Source organism: Melitaea cinxia, chromosome 28 (genome assembly GCF_905220565.1).
Source record: "Melitaea cinxia chromosome 28, ilMelCinx1.1, whole genome shotgun sequence".
In the NCBI taxonomy this organism is placed as follows: domain Eukaryota; kingdom Metazoa; phylum Arthropoda; class Insecta; order Lepidoptera; family Nymphalidae; genus Melitaea; species Melitaea cinxia.
In genome coordinates, this window is record NC_059421.1 from 8,912,011 (window position 1) to 8,929,969 (window position 17,959).

The following is a 17,959-nucleotide window of genomic DNA, read 5'->3' on the forward strand; positions in this document are numbered from 1 at the left end:
ATGACGTTTGTAGTAATTGTGAAGATCATCCATCGGTAACTGGCTCGCATCGAATCAGTCGAAGTCGAAATTTTCGTACTTCCGCGGTTTTAACTTCAATTTTCTGTAAGTTCTATTCAACTACAAACGAAAGTCTTTTCACTTCATACCTCTTTGGAGGCTCCTTAATCATTCAAGACGTTTGTAGTAACCGTAAAGACCATCCATATGTAATGGCTCACACGGAACGTACAAAATCGATATTTTCGTACTCCCGCGGGTCTCACTTCAATTTTCTGTAAGTTCTATTTAACTACAAACGAAAGTTTTTTCACTACAAACCTCTTTGGAGGTCCCTCAATGATTTGTGACGTTTGTAGTAATCGTAAAGACCAACCATATGTAATGGCTCACACGGAACATGTAGAAATCGATATTTTCGTACTTCTGCGGCTGTCTCTTCAATTTTCAGTAAGTTTTATTCAACTACAAACGAAAGTCTTTTAACTAAAAACCTCTTTGGAGGTCCCTCAATGATTTATGACGTTTGTAGTAATTGTGAAGATCATCCATCGGTAACTGGCTCGCATCGAATCAGTCGAAGTCGAAATTTTCGTACTTCCGCGGTTATAACTTCAATTTTCTGTAAGTTCTATTCAACTACAAACGAAAGTCTTTTAACTAAAAACCTCTTTGGAGGTCCCTCAATGATTTATGACGTTTGTAGTAATTGTGAAGATCATCCATCGGTAACTGGCTCGCATCGAATCAGTCGAAGTCGAAATTTTCCTACTTCCGCGGTTTTAACTTCAATTTTCTGTAAGTTCTATTCAACTACAAACGAAAGTCTTTTCACTACATACCTCTTTGGAGGCTCCTTAATCATTCAAGACGTTTGTAGTAACCGTAAAGACCATCCATATGTAATGGCTCACACGGAACGTAGAAAATCGATATTTTCGTACTCCCGCGGGTCTCACTTCAATTTTCTGTAAGTTCTAATTAACTACAAACGAAAGTTTTTTCACTACAAACCTCTTTGGAGGTCCCTCAATGATTTGTGACGTTTGTAGTAATCGTAAAGACCAACCATATGTAATGGCTCACACGGAACATGTAGAAATCGATATTTTCGTACTTCCGCGGTTTTAACTTCAATTTTCTGTAAGTTCTATTCAACTACAAACGAAAGTCTTTTAATGAAAAACCTCTTTGGAGGTCCCTCAAGGATTTATGACGTTTGTAGTAATTGTGAAGATCATCCATCGGTAACTGGCTCGCATCGAATCAGTCGAAGTCGAAATTTTCGTACTTCCGCGGTTTTAACTTCAATTTTCTGTAAGTTCTATTCAACTACAAACGAAAGTCTTTTCACTACATACCTCTTTGGAGGCTCCTTTCGATTAAAAGAAAATTTGTCGAAATCGCTCCACCCAGTCAAAAGTTCTGATGTAACATACATAAAAAAAAAAAAAAAAAAATACAGTCGAATTGAGAACCTCCTCCTTTTTTGGAAGTCGGTTAAAAATCGGGAAAACGAAGAGAAAAAGTTTTTAATACCGGTATTATTTTATATAGCTAATAAGCTACCAACATATTTAATTTTTTGCACTATTATACTCAGCTTTATTTAAACATTTTTTTTAAATATGATATCAAAAATCGACCGTTCCAGCGGGGATCGAACCTGCATCTCCAACTTACCGTGTCTGTCGTGCTTTAGCTAATTAAGCTATGGAACGATGTAACCGCTAGATCGAAATTTTTGATATGATGATTCCGCTTTATTTGTCAGACTTTTCTGTTCGCTAGCTATGTATCAAAAGATTGTTAGGTTATTAGATGAGAAAAATGATGTCCTAACGACGTTCCGGACTTCCAACACAGGAGTAAATCCCAGTGGCTGTTGAATGTGAAGCGTTCATTTATTTATTTTGTGCAATATCTTGTTTATGTTGGAGTTACTTTTGTTGATTCAACTTATTACATATGTACGTAAAATGTAGCAAATGATGTAAACGCATGCAGAACAGCGTGGGAAGTCTAACTCCAAACAAAAGCGTCACTGTAACTCGCGTCATTTCACTAAAATAATCCAGCAGTCATTTCAGTATTAATATCGAAACTATTGAGTCTTCCGCCCACATATTAATAATGTAGGTAAGAATTTTAATTGTCTCCTTGACAACTCATCTCCCCCGATTTCGTGTTATTCTTGTTGTGTCTCGGAATGATAAAAAACAGAAAGTCTGCGGAAAAAGTATCGAAGTTCGTTGAACCTTAAATGGTCAAGTGCGAGTCGCTAATCGTTCGGTACCAATCTCATATTTAAAAAAATTATTTAAAATACAATCTATCGACTTTTTTTATTCTATTTACTTAAAAATTGCCATTATAAAATTAATAATTTAATGTTTGTAATAAATAAAATTATATTATTCAGTACCTATAAGATTATATGTACAGTAACACCCCGACTTACGCTACCTCGACTTAGGCGAATTCGGAGTTACGCGATTTAATTTTCTCGTCTATTCGTTTTTTGTTTGACTCCCCCCACCCGCATTATTATTCGTTCAGTTTACAACAGGCACAGACGTGTAGTGCGGAATCGGCGCGTAGGTACATAAGTTACGATTTTGTGTTTTTTGGGAATCGACAGTCAGATCAATTACGAAAAGTACCCCGCAAAACTGTACCCCGACTTACGCGAATTCGACTTACGCGGATAGCACTCAGTCCCACCTATCGCGTAAGTCCGGGGTATTACTGTATAGAAATTACAATGGTGTGTGTGTGGGTTTAGCGGTATTTCATGCGGGACATATGACCACTGAATTTCTTTATATGTTACTAGCTGTGCCCCGTGGTTTTATCCGCGTTAATTTGAATATTATATAGCCTATAGCCTTCCTCGATAAATGGACACTGCATTAAGTACAAATGTAATTTTTTAATTCGAGCCATTTAGTTGATCGTGATGTAAGCACATTTAAACAAACAAACAATCTGTTCAGCTTATTTACTATAGATTAAAGTTTTTTAAAATAGTCGCTGAGCTTTTAGTTTCTTACTGCTGTCTCTCAACGTTTCATCCCAAGACTATGTACTTTCCGAATCAGTTGACACTGTTGACAGTTTCACAATAACACTGATTAATCAATCAAACACACTTTGTAAAGTGACAGTGCGGAAGTGCTTTTGAATCCTATTTTAATAAAGAAAAATTTGATTTTGAATTTTATTCGAAGATATAAGTAATAATACAAGTCGGTCGGTCGGTAGATGGTACCCATCTGGATGCTGTTCAGGATTATATTTACCTAGGCCATACTATCCAACTAGGCCGCAACAACTTCGAGAAGGAGGCCAAAAGGAGGATTCGGTTGGGCTGGGTGGCGTTTGGCAGGCTTCGTCGTTGTTTTTTTTTACATCTGATAAAATTGGCATAGGTACTTTTAAATAAAAAATGTATGTTATAGTAAAAAACAATTGAAGCATAAATAGATATATTGACGTCACAATTTCTATGAAACACAGCAAAATGTTATCGTAACTCAGATAAACCATTAAAACACATGTTTTATGGTTTATTATCACGGTACAACGTAGCTCACGTGTAATACGACCGTATGAGGTCATTAATTAACCCCCCATGAACATTGACCATAAAAGAAATGTTAAGATAAAAATCCGTTTTAGTGTAGGCCTATACGATAGCGTATTTTTAATATTTAGTGATGTACTGATAAAATACGGTTTCGAGTTAAATGTTTATTTTTTTTTTATATAATACAACCTTCGTGGGTTGTAATGTATTAAAAGAGGTTGTATTGTTTTTGTTTCTGCAAATGTTTATAAAAATGTTTTTAAAGAGCGTTGTTTTGGAAGGTTCGTTTGGGTTAGAAAATATACGTGGATATATTTAAAATGCTGTGTGGTTACGTCAGTACAGAATATAGCCACCCCGTAGCCATAGCCGGAAGGCTATCGCCTCTTACAGCACCCACGGGAACGTGGGTGCTGTAAGAGGCGACTAAGGGATAACACAGTTCCACCTTGGAACTTAAAAATTCGACCGATGGCAGGATAACCATCCTACTGATTGCTGGCTTTGAAATACACAGGCCGAAGACGGGAAGCAGCGTCTTCGGTGCGACAAAGCCAGCCCTGCGATTACCAACCCGCCTGTCCAGTGTGGTGACTATGGCAACAAACATGAAATCACGCCAATTTTGGCACGAACTTGTGGAGGCCTATGTCCAGCAGTGAACTGCGATAGGCTGAAGAGAGACAGTAAGAATTATTTTGCTTATAATCTGAAGCAGCCTGACTGGAGTCAGTCAGTCAGTTCAGCCTGTTGCAGTCCACTGCTGGACATAGGCCTCCCCAAGTTCGCGCCAGATATCGTTTGAGTAGTATAATATCAAGCACTACATGTTTTCTGTTTACGAACGAAGGTAGCTAGCTATATATAGCGCTTGAGGATTTGCTGTATTAACAGTGGGAGTAGGGTCAGCAACGCACTTGTGATGGTCCTCACGTTGCAGGCGTTTAATAGCTATTATAACGGCTTATCACCGTCGGACCGTACGTTTATTTGATAACCTAGTTATAACAAAATCTACACTTAATAATCGTGATCCGAGATACTTTTTTTTATTATTAAAAAAATTAACATCCACGATCTTTAAAATGCCCATGCTTTTTTTTAAAGATCATGCATTTATAATACCATAGGCGAGATTTATTATTCGCACTACAAATCGAGTCCTGTCCTGCCTAGTAAAGCTAGGACGTGGTCCGACACTGACGGACTTTTTATGTGTACATACACATACATTCATACACATACATTCATACTCTTACATGCATCCAGACATAAAATACATAAATTCCATTACATACTTACACGCTTCAGCCTGTAATATCCCACTTCTGGGAATAGGCATCTTTCCCCATGTAGGAGAAGGATCAGAGCTTAATCCACCACGCTGCTCCAATGCGGGTTGGCCGATATATTCCCTACTATGAGTAACGATCGCTATCAGGTGTACATGATAACATCTGGGACCGACGGCTTAACGTGCTCTCCGAGGCACGGTGGGGAGACCCACAAGGACTGCACAAACACCCAGACCACGGCAAACACCTGTATGGCCAATACAAATGTTTGTCATCGAACCCGCAACCGCCAGCGCAACAGGTACAACTTACAGGTACATACTTACACATATACATTTATATAATTATTTGTCTAAGATAGTTTAGATGATTGAAACAAATTGTTGAATAGTTCCGCTGTATAATTTTCTTAATAATCAATTAACGTTTCCATTAAATTTTAGTACCTGGGTGACCGAGCATAGCTCGGTATTTTTAGTAAATCATGTTTTTTGGAAATCATATTTAAATACGAATAATTACGAATTGTACATATTGATAAAATATGAATAATATTTTTCGATTTTACCGATATAACAATAAAAAATATGAACTGATTATTATTTAAACAAAAAATCATGAGTACAATTAGAAAAAAAAAGGAAAAAAATAATGGGCCTGGAGACATGGGGATTTGAACCAGTGGCGTAGCTAGGGGGACAAGGGCCCTGGTGCATAGGGAAAGAATCGGGCCCTCCTCCCCTCTTTCCGCGTTGTTTGAACTTGTATTGGCCTTTTTTTTTAATTTATTTTATTTTATTATTTTTTTTTTCAAAGCTGAGGTTAGAGGGCCCCCTGAGCTCCGGGGCCCTGGTGCACTGCACCACCTGGCCCTATGATAGCTACGCCACTGATTTGAACCGTGATCTTCTCGGTCGATCCCGACCGGCCAATTTCCCATCTGAGCTATTACAACATTAATGACAAATGCGTTTACCTTCGTATTCTAACGATATTATAGCCATTTTTTAATTGCCTAAAAAAAAGGATAAAACGACGACTCCGAAATCCCCTGAATACTAAATTTCATGAAAATCGTTGGAGCCGCTGCCGAGATTATATCTAATATATAAAATTCTCGTGTCGTGGTGTTTCTAGTTAAACTCCTTCGAAACGGCTTGACCGATTCTCATGAAATTTTGTGTGCATATCGAGTAGGTCTGAGAATCGAACAACATCTATTTTTCATATGCCTCAAGTTATAGGGGGGAGGGGGTTTGAGCAGGTTAATATATGGCAAATATGGGCATCAGCTAGTATATATATATACACACAAGAATTGCTCCTTTAATAGTATTAGATTCAAGTTACGAGTATATGTCATTGTATAATCAATGTGGTATTTAGTAGTTTTCACTTTGCTTAAAACTTTAAGTATTTATATGAGGAATTTTAAACCACGCTTTTTTATTCCAATGAGGAATTTGGGTCTATAAGATTAACATCATAACATATTTTAATTTCCAATTAGTTGTGTATAAAGAATGATCTGATGTTAAGACGAAAGGATAAAATATCAAATCCTGATTCAATGATTGTTGTTGACATTATAGTTCTTCTTTTTCTTCATTTTCATACATGTACCGGTCATTCCTCAGAATGCAATTTTTGTCATGATGTTCTTTGCCGCCTATCGCGCTACTTATCCTTATGATTTGGACTCTAAATTTGATCTAACTTTGGTTCAATAATTTTGTGTCTACCCTCAAAGCTATATTTTGTTATAAATAGATATAGATAGTTATTACTATATCTATGCCCTTATTACGATACATTAACTTTAAAAAGCCTCGTCCAACAGAGAGAAGCTATTTATAAAAAATGAAAACAAACTGGAAATAATCGATAAGTCATTAACTCTTTAAAAACATGTAAATATAATTTGCATTTTATTAAATCCAGGAAGGTCTTTACCTCGTCCAGTGAAGTAACTGTCGTCCGCGCATACCGAGAATAACATTGAAAAATCAAATTAATAGTGAGGCGATTTGTACCATTATCGTGGTGCGGTAATCTGTCGATAAATCGTGTGTTTTACAGCTGGTGCCCGTCGATAAGATCGCGACGCCACGTGGGGTACTAGTGATGGATTGAATATCGATAATTATCGTTTTTCTTATTCTATTGATAATTAAGTTTGTATATTAAACGATGTTCGCATATTTTATTTGTAATAGTGTGTATTTGCATAATTGTATTAAAAAACTGCCTTTCGGTATTTTCTTTAAACCTGACAATTCCTCTTTCAATTATATGCCTGGTTAATTGTTTAGGTAGTTTTTTAATTATAATATCGGTTCTCAACTCTATTTTTTGGATACTAGAAAGAAGTCTGTACACAGCGCCCTCTTTATTTGAGACACAAGTTATAGAAAGGTCATAAAAAAACGAGTGTGCTTTAGACCACGCGACTGAAGTAAAACTTATTTGGCTCCTACAGTAATTTACGAAATGTAACTCTCTCTTTCTATCTTCACTAACTTACATCTCCCTCTCAACTTCCGTGTACCTCACCCGATCACACTTTTCGTAACGCACTCGTTACGCATTTACCAGCTTACTCCCCAAGTCAAGCCCGCGTAAAGATTTACTTCAATAAATATATTCAAAATAACCGTATAATGTTAGCGTTGTTTTTATTTTTTTAAATCATTACAAATATATTTTGAAATCATTTGTAACGTCCACAAGATTAACGAGATCAAATAAAAATATATTAACAATTTTTAACAAAGTACCTCTAAAAACTATTTTAATATGAATTTCAGGTCATCCAAAGCGATATTTACAAAATTCATTAGGTCAATTACATCGTGGGTGAATATCACAAAAAAAAAACACAAGGTAGTAATAATCTTAGTTGCCTTGGAAGACGGCCAAAAGTTATGACACTCATATATTCCTAAAGCCATAACATTATACAAAATATTTTCATCTATTTTTACCCGACGTCGCTGCCAAGAAGGGTAATGTTTTCACCCTGGTTCTATTTTTTTATTGAGACCAAAAGTGGGTGTAAAGATATAATTATGACTTGTTTTTGCTGTTTAATATTTCCGTTGGTTATAAATCATATCCTAAGGACCTTTGTGAGTATTATTATGTAGACGTAAATGTCTAGTATTTCATATGGTTAATGGCTATATACCAAACGGTAACTCTTGCATTGCCTTTTTATGTACGTCAGTAAATTTTATCAGAAGTATGTTTGAAGAAAATGTAGAAAAAATATAAAAAAATGAATAAGCCGGAAAAATGTAAAAAAAGGTTAGAAATATATTGAAGATACATGTTGAACTGTATTGAATAATTTATATGAAATGAATGAGAAAAAAAAAAAAAAAACAAATTAGTACCTTTCCTTTTTTTTTTTTTTTTTTTACCCAGAGGAAATCCCTAACGGATGCCTACAGCCCGGGGGAGCTGGAGGGTATGTCCGAGTCGAACGGACTAAAACCTCTGGGGTGTTCCTTCGACACGCCTGGACGGAATCACAGGGACACAGTTGCACTTCCGCGATACCGCTAGCGGTTGCCTTTCAAGCTCGACGCGATTCGTAACTCCTGAGAGGCTCCCTCGAACACTAAGGTCGCCTCCCTCCTCAGGACCGTGCAATGAGGACGATATATACCCCGATCTATCGCCCACTGGTCCGGCGTTACGGCGGCAGATTGGCCAAGTAGGCCCGGCGTCGCCGACCGCGCCTTCCGCGACGAATCAGGAGCGAGTTTGGATCTTGTTCTCGCTCCCGTTCTGCCGCTTCCTTCTGCAGCATAATGGAATTGCAGAAGGAGGAAACTGCTATCCATTTTTCCTCACTGTCGACCATAGCCCTGATTAAAGCCGACAGCGAGAGATCCAGCCCAACAACTGCCGATAAGGCGGCACGCTCTTTACTCCACGCTGGACAGTCCGCGCGCGTGTGCTCCGCCGTGTCCTCGGCGCTGACGTCGCAGTGATGACACTCCGTCGTTGGTTCCCGCCCCAGCACTCGGCACAGGTAGCGGCCGAAGCAGCCATGCCCAGTCAATACCTGTGCCAAGTGGAACGACACCGCACCGTGTCTCCTTTCAACCCATTCACGCAGGCAGGGCCGAATCGCCGCAACCAGCTCCCGACTCACCTCTGAATTTTCAAGGATGGCCGACCACTTCCGAAAGAGGTTGTCACGAGCAACTTTCCTCCATCGCACGACCTCTTGCGGAAGAGATGGTTCCTCTCTCAGGCGCGCTTCCGTCATGCGCCAGAAGACAGTTGCGAGGACTTCAGCTTCCAAGTCTCACGGAGGGCTGCTGGCGAGAAGGCACGATGCGGTGTAGGACACCGTACGGTACGCTCGTGCGGCTCGCAGAGCGATAGCACGCTGCGGCCGTCGCAGCAATGGCACATTTCTGGCGCAGAGTGCGTCCGCCCAAATCGGTGCACCATAAAGCGCCATCGAGCGCACAACTCCGACGTAAAGGCGTCTACATTTGTCACCAGGCCCTTCGAGGTTTGGCAGGAGGCGTCCGAGTGCCCCAGCAGTGGCCAGAAGCTTCGGAGCTAGCCGCCGGAAGTGCTCGTCGAACTTCCATCGACTGTCGAGAACGATTCCCAGGTACTTCATCGTCGACCCAACGGTGATAGAAGTACCTCCGACTACTATAGACGTTCCGGATTGTGGAGCGCCTCTGGGCCCGTGGAAGGCTAGGACCTCCGTTTTCTCTAACGCTACGTCCAACCCGAGCGCCCGGATTCTGGTCACTACTTGAGCCACACCGGCCGTGGCAAGGCGGCCCGCCTCGCGATTATCGTCAGCATGAACAGTTATCAGAGTGTCATCTGCGTAACAAGTGACTGACACTCCCGGCAACGTAGCACCGCGAAGCACCCAGTCATAACCAATGTTCCACAGGAGCGGTCCGAGAACCGAACCCTGTGGAACACCGCAAGACATCGACCGCCTCGCCCATCCGCCGCTGGTCAATTAGTACCTTTCCTACAAAATACTGCATAACGCATCCAATATTGTTTATGATGTCATTGTTGAAGTCTCGCTTGCCTTGAGACTCCCTGGACATCATATGCCTGTTTAAATAACGCTCTTAGTAACTCCAGCTTAAATAAGCTTCATTTTAGAGGACAACGTTAGCAAGTAATTAAAAGTACGTGGAGCATGAAACGATGTGCCAGATTGCGTATAAAAGTGAAGAAAACATTAGCTATTCAGAAATAATTATGTTAATATTGGTCTCGCAATGTGATAAAAATAATATAATCATTTTTTATTGAACACGAGCTAAACACTTCTTCTTTCGAAAACTTACGTTTTTATTTTCATCCTATTTTCTGAGGAAATTGTAATTAAACGTATCTAATGTCCTAGCTCATGGACTCAAATCATGCCAAGTTTCATTCAAGCCAGGTTTGGAGGTGATGAGGGGGGAAGAGACAGAGAGATTCATTACAGCCTATACAGTCCACTGCTGGACATAGGCCTCAACAAGTTTACGCCAAATACCCAATAAACTGAGCTCACGTGTTTTGCCCATAGTCACCACGCTGGGCAGGCGGGTTGGTGACCGCAGTACTGGCTTTGTCGCACCGAAGACGCTGCTGCCCGTCTTCGGCCTGTGTATTTCAAAGCCAGCAGTTGGATGGTTATCCCGCCACCGGTCGGCTTCTTAAGTTTTGGAACTTACTACGTACTGGTGGTTGTGGAACATTGTTATCCCTTAGTCGCCTCTTACGACACCCACGGGAAGAGAGGGGGTGGCTAAATTCTTTAGTGCCGTAGCCACACAGCACACAGTAGACAGAGAGATTATCCTGAAGATATAACCAAAATTTTCGTGCCGTGTGTACCTCAGATATGTACCTACTCGTACATTTGCTTTTATCACATAGTAATTATAACTTTATTAGTCCATACACCAATTCGCTCAGTTATTATAGATGGCCATTGGGTACTTTGGGTATTGGGTACTTTGGTTATTGGCTACTTTTTTTTTTCAAAAAATATAATCATTCAAATACTAAAAATGGGATAAAATTTAAATTCATATTTTCATAAACATTTTTTTTTTAAATTTCCCGTTATCAATTTATTGTAATCTTACGAAATATGATTTAGTGTCAACTATTTACTATCAAATATTTTTATTACGAAAATATGTAAATGACAAACTTAGAAACAAGTCAATTATTATGATTTGTGATTATTTAATCATACAGTCAATATTTTATTCTTCATTATTAATTTATATTTTTTTAATATTTCTGTTAAGGAATGCGCTACAAAGTTCGAGATTAATTTTTAAATAAATATAGCGTTGAAAATTTAACCGATGCCAGCTCTGTTTTTAATTTCAGTTCAGTTTCACGGGCTTTATCAGCTCTATATGTCTATTGACTACATTTAGATCTAGTCTTTTAAAAAATCTACTTTGTAAGTAGTTTTTAAAATATGCGGAGTAGTACATAGTGTCTACATTGTGTTTTGTTTTAGAGTCAGTTAACGTTCTTTGACTGCTAACTGTAATGATGATGATGAATGCTGACGTTCTTTGGTCCTACCTCCAATAGGGCCATATCTGATAGATACAATCATCTTATGTAGGTCCCTATGGCTCAAACCTTACAAAAAATATATTTCTTTGATTTAGATAAGGTTCACATGTATGCATAGTATCAAAAATTAACTAAGCAGGAAATTTCTTGCTCAAAATAAGGTTACAGCGAAATAATACTGTTTTCAAGAAGTTTTGTGTTCTTGTTGGTGAGTAAGGTGATCAAAGCTACTGAGGAGAAATGGGGATCGGATCGGAAAGGTAAGTCGTACGCTTGTTTGCCGACCTTGTTATATACATAATAAAAAAAAAAAACTGTAATATTCCTTAATGCAAATTTAAGGTTTTTATTGATTATTTATTAACTTGTGATACTGCAAAAACGGCTAAAACTAATTTAGGTAACTTCTAAAACGCTATATCACGACAATTTTAAAACAAATTAGCACTTAAAATAAGTGCTTAAGAAGGTTTAAAAGCTAGGGATAATACCTCCTATTATCTGTTACCGTTTCACGTGTCCCGTCGACTGAGCCGTTACGGCTCTCAGCAATATGATTGGCTTGTCGATTTTTAAAGAAATTAAATATTTATTTAATTTAAAAATACTATTTTTGTTATCGATAATATAACACCATCACATCACTATTAAACCGTCAGCTCCATATTTCAACGAGGCCTCCCTCGCGATCGTGTCAATGATAAAAATTACTTAAAACACCAAACATTTAACATCTTGCCCCTTTATACATAACCTTTCTCTTTTACACTTAAGTATATAACAGATGTTAGAAAGAGATGGAAGATTAGATGCATTTTACTTAGCTGTGAGAATATAGTCTTTATAGTACATGTATGTAAGGTTGTATTTAGTTTTTATATAATATCTAATAGTAAATCGTCTGTTGTCTCGTCTGTGAATCTCGACGATACCTCAATGTACGTGAGTGAATTTAGGTGCTATAAAAATATTGTAAATTAATTTATCTGTTTTATTTTGAATGATTCACCTTAGAATTTTAAATTATATTTCAAAAGATAATGAATAAATAAATATCTATAACATGCACACGGTCGTATGTACCTAAGGTAAGCAACTACTCGTCTTATTGTCTCCACTGGTGACATGGACAAGGGCTGGTACATCTTTTTGCCCAGAGAATCGGCATAGCGATTCAACGGGGAAATGCTGCCAGCATTCTTGGCACAATTCCACGCGGACATGATTTATACCAAAACTATCTGTAAATATTTAGTTCTGTTGTAAATTGTAAATATGTATAATATTGTATAATTTCGAAATAAATATATTTGGTGAAAATTAGCACTAAAATCAAACTTTTAATTAGTTTTACTTTTATCAAGTTTTCGACTGCACAAAGTAAACGTCTCCTTTCCGGGTTATTGCATGAATGTATAATAAAGTCCCATAAACAGTTTTGCAATTGTCTTGACATAAATTTCAAGTGCTTATTAAAAGGAAATTAATAGATATAGCGTATTATTCGGTTCAGGATTACATAGATGATAAAGATGTGTGGAGTTAGTGACGCTGTATTTTCATGCAAAAACACAGTTTATATAAGTATTATTTTCAAAAGAGTAAGTTCTGCCGAGTTTCTTGCCGATTCTTCTCTGCAGCAATTACATTCCGAATACGTGGTAGCTTCACTTTTAAAAATAATAATCAATTACAAAATTTAATTATTAAAATGACTATTCGAAAGTTATTTTTAACTCCTTTCCATGGTAAGCAGGTAAGGTACAGTCGAACTACCTATTCGGGGGCCGTGAGATAAAATGTGGCGTATGAGGCGAACATCGCGCTACCCCACGGCAACGACAGCACCTAAACAAAAAGAAGTGCAACAAGCGCATTGCAGCCAACAAATCAAGAGAGCGTCTGGACATTGCTGAAATGTTGAACAACAGGTTCATTATCAACAAGGGCATGAAGTGAACACTGCACTGCCCCGCGGCAAGGATATGCACTTCAACAGAAGGAGCGCAACAAGCGCATAGCAGCCAAGGTCCACTCAAGTTTCCGCACTAGTCTAGCTGTACCAAATATTGTCGCCCGTAGAACGGTCTCTAGTGAGGGTTGATGTAGCGTATCCACACATATACAAACTTTTTTTTATATCAGAATAATAATCAAACCTCATTTTATGTTTTTATATTTTTTATAATATTTTTTTTGTTGATTTCAAGAATTTATATTTTAAATTCTTCTTTATAAATATTATATTAATTATATAATTATTTAATAAAGTTAACAAGTTACTGGTTTTTACAAAGACCTAATTATATTACTTTATCCGTAAAACAGCTCTTTGCTAAAATGTAAACTAACTATAAAAAGGTTCTTTTAAGGTTACGATTGATGAAGTGAATATATTTTATAATTTTTGTGGATATATTATTTAATTTTTTTTTTGTTTTTATTTTTGTTTTAAATTTGTCAAATATTTGTGTTAATTTTATGTCAAATCTTGATTGATTTATGTTATTTTTGTATTTTTTATTGAGTGTTATAATAATTGTTTGTTTCCCGTTTAAAAACAAAATAAAATTAAAATAACTACGGAAGTAATACTTCTCTAACTTCTAACTTATGTAATTCTTCAGACTTTGAACTTGAATATCATAAATGCTTTAATATAATATCATATATTACAACAACCGATCTGGTGTAGTGCTGCCTGTAGTGGCCTACAACACCGATGGTTTGCGATTCCCGCTCGGGATGGATATTTGTATGTGTACAAATATTTCTTTCCGGTTTTGTAATCTGTCCTTGTGGGTCTCACCAACGTATCTCGAAGAGCACATGAAACCGTCGGTCCGGGTTATCATAAATATCTGATAGCGAACGTTACTCATAATAGGGAACATATCCGCCAATCTGTAGTACAGCAGCGTAGTGGATTAAGATCCAAACCTTCTCCTACTGGTAGCAGTAAGATGTTACAGGCTGAATGCGAATACGATTTTAATTTAGGAATTTTATGATTGGAAATCATCAAAATAAAATCTAATCTAGTAATATTTTCTGTTACAGGTAAAAAATGAACATAGAAACACTTTGAAAATTAAAATGAGAAAGAAGAGAAAAACGAAAAGTTAATAAAAAAGTTATAATAAAAACTAAATACCGATAAATCTCAAACAAAATAATAATAATACAAAAAAAGCAAACATCAACCAGACAGAGACTGGGTGTTTAATAGTGATTGCTTGAAGTGAACAAATATTATTAAAGTACGAAAGCGTACAAAAACAACCTTTAAAACAAACTTCGATCCTTTAACAAATACGTAATCGTTTAAGGTGGATCTTTTGTTTAAACATTTTTGGGACTGCTGCCTTTTATTTAGTTGACATTAAAAGAACCCTCACGCGTTAAAAAAAAATCAAACGTGTTTTTACGTTATCTGTGAGAATTAAAACTCGCTTTATTTAACTGAATAAGACACTTAACTGTATTTATTTGCCTTTAATATAAAAAGTTTTAACTTAACCAAGTAATCAATCAAACTGTAAATCATAAATAAAAATATTATAAAATTGTTTAAAATAACTAGGCTGTTAAGTGTTAAACATTTACACAACTTTTACTGTTTCGTGTAAAAAAAAAGAACAATAATAGTGTAAAAAAGGCGCCAAAGAACGGTGCAAAAATTTCGCTAGTGGATTATCATTCTGGTGTCAAAGTGGCCGGAGACGAGCATTTGGACATGCTGGGGGGCCCGGAGTGGGGCCAGCGGGAGGCCACCCCCCCTAGAGACGCCCCCCTACCGAGCTTCGGTTTCACACAGGAGCAGGTCGCGTGTGTTTGTGAGGTGAGAGATCTTTGGTTGAATTAAGACTGTTAATTAGTGTTTTGTATGTCTTTTTATGCCATTTTTTGTAATGTGGCGTTTTAGGTGTAATTAGGGTTAAAAAGTCTTTTAACAATTGGGTTAATACTAATTTATTATTGTAATAGTGGAAATAATGTTGTTTAATGGGAATTTAAGGTTAAATTGTGTTATATTGAATCTTAAGCAGCTTCAGGATTAACTGCAGTGACGGGGTCCGGTAACACACAATACATAATCAGAAACGCCCAGACCGTCACAAATAACTTTCTATTGTTTATACAAAATACAAATATATTTGTCATGAGTAGGGATCGAACCTCGGATCGCCAGCGTAGCAGTCAGATGCTGTGGTCACAGACCCGTATCTATCATTTAAATCTTCATCCCTGTTGACATTTATGTTAACTGACGTCATATGATGCGATTGAAGATAACTCAGGGAGACGGAATTTCGAATCTTTCTAGATTCAGTGATTTTTTATTATTATTTTAAGTCTAATCTAGGTATTACATCAGTCGACAAAAAGCTATAATGAATCAAGTCTTATTTAAAAAATATAAATTATGTACACTTGATAGCGATCGTTATTCATAATAGGGAATATATCCGCCAACCCGCATTGGAGCAGCGTGGATTAAGCTCTGATCTTTCTCCTCCATGGTGAAAGAGGCATAGGCCCAGCAGTGGGATATTACAGGCTGAAGTGAAATAATAAACTAAACTAGTAGCTAAAATAAATTAACAATAAATCATATAATTGTGTACTCGGCATAATCTATACAAATAAAAAAAATTGGAGTGTCGGTTTGTAATATTAAAATAACCTCTTTTTTCTCAATGCATATGGATGTATACACGGTACATATACCAAATTTATTTTACAACTTTTGTCTGTCTGTCTGTTTTTCCGGCTAATCTTTGCAACGGCTGGAGAGGACGAGAATTTCACTGGCAGATAGCTGTGCTATATAAAGATATAAAGAGTAACTTAGGCTACTTGTATTTTAGAAATGTATTTATTTCGTAACTGCGAACTAAACAATATTTTTTTAATTCCACGCAGACGAAGTCGCGGGCACAGTTAGTATTACTATAAAATTTCGACATAGGAAAGAAAATTATTGAAAAAACTATTGTTCAACTAACCTAACTCAGACACTGAAAAAATATCTGTTTTAAATAGAGCTGTTTTGTAGATAAAAAAAAAACCAAGTGCGCTTTAGACCACACGACTGAAGTAAATCGTCTTTAGCTCCTATAGTATATACACGTATATATGTATATATACGTAACGTAACCCTCTCTTTCTATCTTCATTAACATATCTCCCTCTTAACTTGCATTCACTCGTCCGATCACACTTTTCGTAACGCTCTCGTCACGCAAAAATACTAAAACACAAATAATTTGTCTTTATACATAAATCGTTCGTCTAAAAACTCTAAAACATTATACAAGTAATGAAACTCGTAGAAAAGTACCAAGTTACGGTACAAAGAGAAACCCGTCACCTTGGCGACCGTGTATCAAGTTACGGAGGCGTGACTGGGGGATATGTTTTAGCTTCAAATCTTTCGATATCACTAACTATAACCACTACTGACTGTTAACGCGGTTACGCCTCATAAATATACTAAATCTACAAGTACAAATAAATAAAATTGGAGTGTCTGTTTGTAATATTAAAATCGCTTCTACTAACTTACTTCATCGCTTTTTACTAAATACATAAGGACGTATACACGGTACATATACCAAAATAACATTTTTTACATTTTTTGTCTGAAACGGCTTGACCGATTCTGACGGGACTTTCACTGGCAGATAGCTGATGTAATAAGGAGTAACTTAGGCTGTTTTTATTTTAGAAATTTATTTATTTTATAAATCTGCGAACTGAACAACAACTTTTTTGTTACAGTTCAAGCGGACGAATTCGCGGGCACAGCTAGTCTATCTAAATATTAATATGTGAATCAAAAACTTTATACCCCTTTTTACGAACATTGTACAGATCGAGGAGTATGAAATTTCGCAAACTTATAGTTTATACAGAGGAGTACAGAATGCTAATATATATTTTTTTAATTATGCATAAAAATACATTAAATCGATAAAAAAAAACACTATCATATATTAGACACACACACTCATATATACTCTTTTTCTTTATTATTATAGAAGTATAGTCTTTGACAACAGAACCTTAATAATGTTCAAACTTATAATTTAAATTAATTTTGGTCGAATTTCGACCACTAGTTTGAAATGAATCGCCAAATGTACGCGCATAACTTCTAAGCATCAAATTGAATAATTATTTCCTTACAAGTTCTCTAATACTTTATAAAATATTTCTAAAGTAAGATCAAATAAAAATAATTGAAAAAGATTTTCTAACCGACCTTTTTTCTCTATGGTCCAGTGTAGTTATTATAATATTTCGTAGATACTAAACTTATATAAGACATCCTATATACTCGGTACCCATATAAGAAAATCTACAATACGTAAAGAACAAGAATAACATTAGCTCTCTTGAACAGGAAAAGAAACATTTGTTCAGCTGTGAAACATTCACAGGCCATAAAATATATAGTTTTGTAACGATTTCCGTGGTCTTA

The 17,959-nt window shown here is 36.7% G+C and overlaps 1 protein-coding gene across 1 annotated transcript in view; it reads left to right on the forward strand.

Moving 5' to 3' along the window:
• Window positions 1–17,959, forward strand: part of LOC123667515 (homeobox protein six1a-like) — a 54,072-nt gene that overhangs the window by 11,300 nt on the left and 24,813 nt on the right. Inside the window, exon 2 of the mRNA XM_045601404.1 lies at window positions 14,533–15,313. Coding sequence (XP_045457360.1) covers window positions 15,209–15,313 — 105 coding nt within the window. The 5' untranslated portion in view covers window positions 14,533–15,208. The remainder of the gene's footprint in view (window positions 1–14,532; window positions 15,314–17,959) is intronic.